Below are 10,512 nucleotides of genomic sequence, written 5' to 3'. Positions count from 1 at the left end.
AAATTAATTTTTAAAGTTTAAGTAAAAAAAAAATATAATTAATTAAAGTGAATAGTAATTGCCCTTGCTCATAGGGGTGGAAACAAAATTGCAAGGGCTGCCACTATTCACATGAATAGTGACAGCCCTTGCCTTGCCCTTGCCCATAGGGGTGGAAGTGCTCTTAGAGCAACTCCACCCATTTGCCCCTTGCCATGGCAAGGGGGGAGCTAGGGCAGCCACTACTCACGTGAATAGTGGTTGCCCTTGCAAATAGTATTGTGTGTTTCCACCCGTTGCCATGGCAAAGGGCAATTACTATTCATTTTTTGTTTTTTCACAAATTTGTTTACCTAAACAATTAATTTGGATAATATTTTTGGGTTCATATGTGTCAATATTTATTGTCAAATTCATATCTCAATCGGATAAAATTTTGGTATTTATAGAAGAAAAAAAATCAGTAATTTTTTTTCATTTTTTTATTGCACAAAAATTGGCTGCCGTTGGATTGGAGAAAAAATCTGATCGGAAAGCCCAGAGCACGACACGTGGACTTTAGCGGCACTGTAGCGCGTGAGCACTATAGCGGTACTGTAGCGCTGACGTCAGTACCAAAATGAGGGCTGGAGCTCGGGCCAACTTTGCCCTTGGGCCAGCCTAGGTTGCTGGGTCCCACCTTGTGCCCGGGCTTGTGCTCCTCGCTGGAAACGAATTTTCTCTTTTTTTTTCCCCCAGCCCGAGGCTTGGTTATGCCGCTGGAGTTGCTCTTATGGGACCAAAGGCCAAAGAAATACTAACTAACTAGTCCTTGGAGTAGGTCTAGGCCTAGCCATGGGTACCAATCAACACGTATTAAGCATACCTTTCTTCCCCATTCTCTGTCCCTACCCCAATGTCAAGTGAGGTAGAGTAGAGCTCTATAAGAGCACTTCCACCCCTATGGGCAAAGGCAAAGGCTATCACTATTCACATGAATAGTGGCAGCCCTTGCAATTTTGTTTTCACCCCTATGGGCAAGGGCAAGGGCAATTACAATTCACTTTAATTAATTAATTAATTAATTTTATACTTAAACAATTAATTTTGATAAAATTTTCGAATAAGATTTTCAGTTGCCACATGTAACTATTTATTATAAAATTCTCATCTCAAATTTCGGATTAAATTTTAGGATAAGATTTTTGGTTGCCACGTGTCCATATTTATTATAAAATTCACATCTCACTCATCATACAATTGAAATACCAACTCACTCATCATACAATTGAAATACTCCCAGTCCTCATAGTCCCGCACAATCGAGCACAAGGACGACTTAATCATTGGCGGAGGCGGTTCCACCAGATCACGACATAGAGGAGTATTTTCCTTCGGAGGATATAATAGTGTCATTATTTCCGACAAGGAACGCACCACTGGAACCGACTGTGGGCATTGTTCACTTGAGGAGCCATGTGTAATGGTTTTCCTCTTTTTTGTTTTGCCTTGAATAATCTATTAAAAAAATGAAATTGGAAATGCAAGAAAATATCAACAACAAAAAAGACATTAAATTGAATTAAACAGCAATTAATTTTTTTTACCTCCTCGTCAAGATTTTGACCACTTCGAACATTTGTCCACAACCCTCCGGCTTCGATGGAAGAGGTCGTTTGTATTTTTACACAAATGGAATTTTGCAGTAGAAAATTTGGTGTGGAAAGTAAATAATATTGGTAGATATTTATAGAAAAAATTTCTAGAATTTTTTGGTATTTTAAAAAAAAAAATTCAAATTTTTTGGTCCGTCGGATTTCTCAAAAAACATTTATCCGAGCATTCGGAAAGTGCCATGTGGCTTCTTTCCTTTGGAGCGTGTCACGCCTAATATAAAATTAAATTAAATTTAAAATAAAAAGCTATTTAACCAGTGTGAAGTAGAATTTATTTCATCAAAATGCAATTGAACCAACCCCTTCCGCTCCGCCCCATCCTCCATCCTCCATACCCCATACCCCATCCTCCATACACCATCCATTAATTGTGTAGATAATATATATATTTCACCGAAATCTAGGGGCACACAACGGATAAAAAATCTATTGATATAGTATTAGGAAAATTGTATTTATACTACTCCAACTGCTCACTCTACGATCCTTTTAATTAAGTTCTAATTTTGCAAATGTGGATCTGGACAATTGGTTAAGTTACTATATCGGTTCTTTTGTACATGAGTTCGATCTCTCTCTTCATCATATAGTAGTTTAGAAACATTATAAAAATATAGTCCTAATTTTACCATTAACAAAATTCTAAAAGCTACAAGAGGAAAATTGAAATTAAAAAACCTAGCAATCCCACCAACCATGCCATACCCCTTTCTCTCTTTCAACCTGATTTGAACTCAGCAAGTTACCCATCACTAAATCAGAAGTCTTTATGTAAAGAAAGAGAAGAAATAAAAGAGAACATGGAGGGATGACCGGTGAAGAAGGGAGTAGGAGAAGGGGTCCGAGGAAGGAGGATGTTCTTCTTTAAATTGTTATATTTATCAATAGTCAACTTTTTAGTCTACTTGCGTGAGAGCCATTGCAAAGCATTTGTTAAGCAATTAAAAGGTCAATCTCATTATAAATTTATAGACCACAAGATGCGAGAGACATCTATTACACTTGATGCATATGCACAAATAAATTTCTCCTATTTTAATTTCCAATGCATATTCTTGTTTCTTTTATTTGCATCAAATGCATCTTCTGCCTTAAAATAAGAAAAGATTTTGTGCGGTAATTTATTTATTTATTTTTTCTGTCTTCCCTATCCAAGATAACGTAAACTCCAAACAAACTGGCGGAGGGGCACCACAGTGCAGAGGTCGGGGCTTTGCCCCTTCCTAGTAGTGGTCTTAGGCTCGACCCCGGCATCGGTGTGTGAGTTTGTAGATATTTATCAATCCTTTCATTAGGAGAGGCCTTAAAAAAAAAACCAAAAAAAACAAAACAAAACTGTGGGACTCCCAAGATGGAATCCACCTTTTATTTTAATAATAAGTGAGCCCACAATATTGACCACAGAGGCACCAACAATACATATTAGGATAAAATAAAACAAAGAGTAAGTCATGAATTTGTGTTTGATTCGCATTTTTGTACTTGAATTTTAAAAATGAATGTTTATAGCCTCTCAACTTTATTGCATTCAATTGAATTTCAAGGATCAAAATATAAATCGAGAGCAAATTCAGAGACTATTGGTATTAAAAACTCGAAAATAACAAAGGACTTGTAGTTCAAGTGATTAAGAGTAATTACTTATGCACTTGATGTTTTAAGTTCAATTACCTCCTTACTCAATATCATTTGTATATAAAAAATCCGAAAATAAAATAAATAGATGAGTCATTTTTCCAATATTATCATGCCTTTTTAAAATTTAAAATTTTAATTTTTTTTTGGGACATTTTGGAAAAGGCCAAAGCAGAGAGAAATATTTGTACAAGAAGCCAAAATTGACAAAAATGCCCTTATTTATTTTTGGATTTTCTAAGGAATCCTTTACATTTGCATGTCTTTTGTTTGAAAGTTGAGGGGGTTTTCTATCTTTTTTGGAAAAGTTTTGGCTTTTTCCAAAAGTGAAAGTGTTTTTGTGGCTAAAACCTAAATTTTCTATTTTTTCTAGGGATTTTATAAATTTTTTTATTATCAACGAGGAGATCAACATCTTTATTCAATTGAAAAAAAAAGTTCGTACCATGTGATGTGTTATTGTTTTCTGATTGGTTGGGGACAAAGCTTCGTCACCCGCGAGTACAAACCTCTCCCTTCTATATAAATCGCCATTGCTTCATAATCTGTTCCCTGTCCGCCTTCCTTCGTTTTGCTTCATCTTCTTTCATCCTATAATCTAGAGGGAGCCATTTTAGTGGGAAGTTCTCAAAAGAGTCTGATTTTGGGCTTTGGCAAGGCTTCTCCAACAATCCCATGGCTTCCATCAACGTCTCATGCCCTTCTACAACTCCCCTTTCACGACCTCAGTGAGCTTTCTTTCATTTCTTCAGCTTTTTATCTGTTGTATTAATCTTTTAAGTTAAAACCCATCTGGGTTTTTGTGTTCTTGATGTTTTGTAGCTTTTTTCCTTTACATCTTCTACAGATGTCTTGTTTGATTGAAATTTGCTCATCAAATGTGGACTTGGATTATGGCAAGATGCTAATGCGTTGCTTAATTCTTTGAACTTTTATTTATTTATGTTTTTAGCTGTATACTTCATGCTATTATTTTTTTTTTTCATTGTTTACCATATGTTTGTCATACCATATGATTTGCCTCTTAAGAACTCTTATTTGTGATTGTTGTTGTGTATGAGTAGGAATTTTCTCTAGTTGGTCAGATCCAACATTTCGATTAGTTAACAATTTTAAGTGCTCAGATAATGGAAGTTACAAAATAAAATAAAAAATTGGCAGCTTTGTTTGTCTGCTTAGGAAATAGTTTTGGACAACCTTCTTTTGAGGAAAAACAAAAATTTGACAATTTGTTGTGTCCAGCGGTTTCACTCAATTTGAAGGAAACAAAAATAGATAATATCATAAAGCTGTACCCTTTTCTGATATACTTGCAAATAAAAACTTTTTCAAAGGCTTTGCTAAGATTGGTTTTGAGATATAAACTCTGACGACTGCACTTTTTTGCAGAACACATAACCAAATGGGCCCTTTAAGGATTGAACGTTTCAACTGTTACGTTAATGTAACCGATTAATAGTGTAAATACAGTTGTAGGATTCATGTGTATGTTACTTATTTTTTTCTTTTCGTATCTCATAAACAAAGCAATACAATTGATGATTGTTTGGGCCATAACTCTTAGGTGAAACTTTAATTTATGGTAGACTTATTTTAAGGCCTGGATTATTCAACTGGTTCTCTTCATAAAAGGATGTCAAATGCATTTTATATGCTGAGAAGTTCCTATCTAGTTAATCTCTTCAACTATTTGCGTTAGCTACACAATCTAGTCACACCATTTTGCTATATTTCGTGTTATCCTTTCTCTACCACTATTTTCATCTCTTGGTACTTATTGGCTTTCTATTTTGTGTAGGGCATGCAAAAATTTTAAATTGTTCAATGGGTTGCATACTCAGAATCTTTCTCTGTCTAATGGGAACATGTCTAGTATAGCCTCGATCGAGATGGGTAGTAAATTTTCATTCAGTAATAAGGGGGTTTCTCGAATCAGAGCTACAATGGTGTCTGAAGAGAGTGACCTTGTTTATACTAACGGCAATGGTGCAGTGACAAATAGTACTCTCATTGATGATCAGTCAGTTGGGATTGAGATACAGCCGGATGCAGTAGCATTTGGAACACTTTCAGCAGATACTGTTCCAACAACTAGTGGTTTTCCAGTTGATAATGATGAATTTGATTTGGATTGCCCCACAAAAGGATTTGCTTCCATCCCAGAGGCCATTGAAGACATTCGCCAAGGAAAGGTTGCTTATTTTTGTGCTTTTTTTCTTGTCTTATAGACTGGTGGCATGGCACTCTATGTTTGTCCACCTTTTTTTGAAGTATATCTCCATGAGTAATTGAAATTACTATTGCAGATGGTAGTGGTTGTAGACGATGAGGACAGAGAAAATGAAGGAGATCTGATCATGGCAGCGCAACTAGTAACACCTGAGGCTATGGCTTTTATCGTGAAGCATAGCACTGGAATAGTGTGTGTGAGCATGGATGGAAAAGATCTGGAGAGGTTGCAACTACCTCTAATGGTAACACAAAAGGATAACGATGAGAAGCTTCGAACAGCGTTCACCGTGACAGTGGTAAGTATTCTTATTATTTGACATTTTATTTGAAAATTTTAACTTTTCCTTTCAATATTGTAATTTCATGACTTAATATTGATCTCTTATTTGACATTCTAAGGCTACAATAGATTAATTCCTCATCTCAGCAGGGCAGACCTGCAATTTTAAATTTGAGCTCTCCTATCTTATCACGAAAAAGAAGACAATGATAATACGCGAGTTCTCTTTCTGAAGAGACTGCTGAGACAATGCAGTTTGTTCACAATGAATATGTTAGAAAATATGCCAATGTATCATAGGTTTGAATGTTAAATGTACTAACATATTTTAGAAAATCAATGACCACAACAGTAAGTACAATAACAAACCCATTAAAAAGCTTATACTCTCCTGTTTAGGATATTTACCTGAATTGTCCACTGACAATATTTCCAGATGACTCAATTGCAGTGTTGTGTTTTATGGAAGGTTTTGTAAGTTAGTTGTTGATGTTTTTCATTTGCGTACTTATCTAACTCTTTCTCAACTTTGATTTTGCGTTAATAACTTTTTTAGGATGCAAAAAATGGTACAACCACAGGGGTATCTGCACATGATAGGGCAACAACAGTTTTAGCTCTTGCTTCTAGAGATTCAAAACCTGATGATTTCAACCGCCCAGGTCATATATTTCCACTGAAGTACAGAGAAGGTGGTGTTTTGAAAAGAGCTGGACACACTGAAGCTTCTGTTGATCTTGCCGTGCTAGCTGGATTGGATCCCGTTGCTGTTTTGTGTGAGGTTGTTGATGATGATGGTTCAATGGCTAGATTACCAAAGCTTCGCCAATTTGCACAGCGGGAGAATTTGAAAATTGTATCCATTGCTGATTTAATAAGGTAAAATTATTGCCCACTTTTGGACAAAATTTACTGTATACTAGGTTAACTGCAGTTGCTCCATGAAAGCCTACATTTTCATCTGCGACTTTAAATATAGCTAGAATTATTTAACCTGCGGTTTTAAATGTTTTATAGCTCGATGAAAGCCTACATTTCACCTGCATTTTCACCGCAATATATATTTATGCACATATTTTATATGCAATAGCTCATAAAGTACAAACATTTTATCTCATTCTTTAACTCATCTCATAGATTCATCGATCCCTATTCTTTTGTCAGGTCAATGTATAAATAAATGTATGAATGTATTGACTATTTTCTTTTCAATTTTATACTTACCTTCCATCTTATTTATTATGGTGTTGCATTTTCATTCAAGCATAAACGACTTAACTGATCCAGTGCTCGGACATTGGCAGGTATAGGCGGAAGAGAGACAAATTAGTTGATCGTGCTGGTGCTGCAAGGATACCTACAATGTGGGGACCATTCACAGCCCACTGTTATAGATCCATCTTAGATGGGATTGAACATATTGCAATGGTTAAGGTAAGCACTGTTTGTTACGTTGGTATTCAATCTATTTTTAATTTGTTTATCTCAGTTACAATGTAAAACAAAGTTATTGGTTGCACTCACTTTTAATACTAGAATACTAGAGTTTTTATACCAAAAATAGTTGTGTAGCTGGTAGACAAAGTTACCTGATGACCAGAATGAAATTATGTCTGAAGCCTAGGCCAATCTGGTCCTGTTAGATCATTCGCCCGAATGCGGGATCCATAATTTCTTTTTCTTTTCAATACTATAGTATTGTTTAATTTATAACTAAGTCTATGGTATAAGCAGGGTGACATTGGGGACGGACAAGATGTTCTAGTGAGAGTACATTCCGAATGCCTCACAGGAGATATATTTGGATCGGCCAGATGTGACTGCGGGAACCAGCTCGCACTTGCAATGCGGCAGATTGAGGCTAATGGCAGGGGTGTCTTGGTGTACCTACGTGGTCATGAAGGAAGGGGCATCGGTTTGGGTCACAAGCTTCGTGCTTATAACCTACAGGATGCTGGACGTGATACAGTTGAAGCCAATGAAGATTTGGGGTTGCCTGTTGACTCACGAGAATATGGCATTGGTGCCCAGGTACTTCCTAGTAGAAATTCTGTTTACAGGCATTTTGAAAGTAGACTGCATTACGGTTTCACGTTGGTAACAAATTAACTGAGATTTCTTAATTGAGCATTTGATTGCTCGGCAATCAATGTTGATTCTGTCTGGCCTCTAATTACATGCTTAAGTTTTGATATTTCGAAACAATTTATTAGCCATAGAGGTCTGGATCTCACCATAATGTTGTTTAATTAAGTATTGGTCTTTATATTGCATGAATTCTGTTAAATTTATCGGATAGTTGAAACTCAAATTTGAAGATTTCAAAAGTTTTAACATAGAGGAGTAGTTATGATGACTATTGACAAGTCATTTGTTCTGCAACGTATAATAGTTCTCGTATTGCATTCAAGAGTTGAATGAATCTTGGTTTCTACAAGTTTGAAGGAAAAACTTACTCTCAGAGACTATCAGTTATAAGGAATTCCTACAGTGAATTAGTTGAGAAAATGCTATTTGCCTCAATGAATCTTTTTATTATTTCATAGAACAGTGAACTTTATCCTGTGACAATCTTTTTTAAACCCAAATACTTGCATATTCAAGAGTACCTTTCTCTTGGTAAAACTGAACTATTGGCTTATTCATTGCAGATACTAAGGGACCTCGGTGTTCGAACAATGCAGCTGATGACAAACAACCCTTCCAAGTATGTTGGGCTAAAGGGTTATGGTTTAACAGTTTCGGGCAGAGTACCATTAGTAACTCCCATTACTAAGGAGAACAAGAGGTATTTGGAGACTAAACGTGCTAAAATGGGTCACATCTATGGGTCGGAATTTAGTGGCCCCTTGAGTGGTCTTATTATTGGCAATGGGAAACAGAATATTGATTCCACAACTGATGTCATTTCAAGCGCATAAGCCTGGTTACCTGCCCGTGCCGACACAGTTCGTCTGAGATGCGAAGCAGAGAGGTCTTGTTGTCTTCCCATAGCTTATTATGATTTGATTAATTCTTTGGATTCAAGACTCAAACTAAATTGGGAGCCTTCCTCACAAGCTTAATAAAAATTTTCATTAAAATTCTGTAACTGCATTGTAATGCTAGGCGCATTCTGCAGCATTTTTCATTTTTTCTTTAAGTTGTTACATAGGCAGATATCCTATTTTGGCGACTTATGAATTTGTCAGAATTAATTTACTAAGGTGAAGGTGTAAGAATGCACAGCATTTACAAAATATAGCATTGTTGTAAAACTTTGTAATATGTATTTTTTGTTACGTTGGAAGGAATTGAATACTTGACTGATCATTTCAAAGGAAAATGCAATAAGCCCATCTGTAGGGTTAATATATTAAAACTCACAAGAATGAGTAATTGATTGTGCATGGTATACAATTCTAGATCCTTCTTTTTATTTACTGAAATTTTCGAATGACTCTGTATATACAACACAACTTTTCAATTGAAGGATCAATCAAATAAGTTTATTTGATGAACATTCTTGTCGGGCCTTACGCACGGATTGTATTTCAACAATTCAAACATTCTTATGCGGCCCTTATGTTAATGACAAATTCTCAAGTGTTTTAATTATTTAATTGTTGGTATTTTCCTTTTTTCTTCTTTAAGCTGGAAAAATAAACATTGATCACAACTGTTTATACCCAATTTTGGTCAATGGACCAAAACTGGTTACTTCCCCAGAGAGAAAAAAAAAGAAAAGGGAATGTGGCAAGGGCCCAAGCCCAATAATCGTTTACAAGGTATTTTCTTCAAAAGACCATTTCTGATTTATAACAAGTACCGAGATAACCAAAACCGAGGCCCAAGGGCAGAGGGCCCAAAACGATTGGACCACTGACAGAATAAAAATCGAAAGCCGTTCCAAACCCACGCGAGATTAAGAAGGAACATCAGCATTAAATGACGATTTGACTTTTCTCCCTTTCAAGAAGAAAAGCCAGCCGCCGAAGGAAGCCACCAAGCCAGGTAAGAAGCCAACTTGCCCATCAAATCACTAAAGGACGAAGACGCTTCAGACCAAGGAACCAATTCAAGAAGCCATCGGTTCTCGCCTGAAAGATCAATCTTCCCCTCTACGGACCAGTTCAGAACGTCAAATCAGCAAGCTGACTTTGGACGACAGGCAAATATCCTTACCCAGTCATCATCATTTGAGACCTCCTCTGCCTCTATAAATAGAAGGCTTCCAGCACAGAAGAAGGGGACTCTCTCTCCAAAACCAGACGCAACGTCTCGTAAAACACTCAAAAAGCATTCAAAGCATTCCAGTTATTTCGTTCAGACTTCAGATAGCCAGGCGATCTCCGTGTTCGTCTTTTTATTTCTCAGCCATTTCCATGGTATGATTAACTTCTGAAAATGTTCAGTTTGATTTTTGTATAATTCAGTCGGCTGTAAACCTCAAATTATCGTGATAGTGTATTTTGCGTAATTTGAAAGTAATAAGCATGGATCTTTACTGTTTCTGTCATTGATTTAAAAGTGAAAGGAAATATGAGTGATGGAACCCATATCTAAGGAATTCTGTTATGTTTATGTTTGCTGTCATTTTCATATCTGCAGAACTTAAGTTGTTACCTGCTTTCATCTTATCTAAATCATAAATATTATGAAAGGTTTTTTTTTTTAGCCCGATTCGGGCCACTTAGGCTCGAGGGATATGAACCAATCAGGCCCGAAAGTCAGATAGCTGGGCCCGAAATC

The 10,512-nt window shown here is 36.3% G+C and overlaps 1 protein-coding gene across 1 annotated transcript; it reads left to right on the top strand.

The window, feature by feature from the left end:
* The first annotated feature begins 3,810 nt into the window (after nt 1-3,810).
* GCH (GTP cyclohydrolase II) lies at nt 3,811-9,106 on the top strand. Its single transcript, XM_021968733.2, has 7 exons — nt 3,811-3,997; nt 5,068-5,461; nt 5,576-5,797; nt 6,338-6,660; nt 7,086-7,215; nt 7,516-7,812; nt 8,433-9,106. Exons 1-7 carry the CDS (start codon nt 3,945-3,947, stop codon nt 8,700-8,702), a joined length of 1,689 nt encoding a protein of 562 aa, XP_021824425.2. The 5' UTR covers nt 3,811-3,944; the 3' UTR covers nt 8,703-9,106.
* Nucleotides 9,107-10,512: the final 1,406 nt, after the last annotated feature.

Source organism: Prunus avium, chromosome 8 (assembly GCF_965620075.1).
Source record: "Prunus avium chromosome 8, drPruAviu1.hap1.1, whole genome shotgun sequence".
In the NCBI taxonomy this organism is placed as follows: domain Eukaryota; kingdom Viridiplantae; phylum Streptophyta; class Magnoliopsida; order Rosales; family Rosaceae; genus Prunus; species Prunus avium.
The sequence above is the reverse complement of the archived record's forward strand: the minus strand, read 5'-3'. Positions and strand labels throughout refer to the sequence as shown.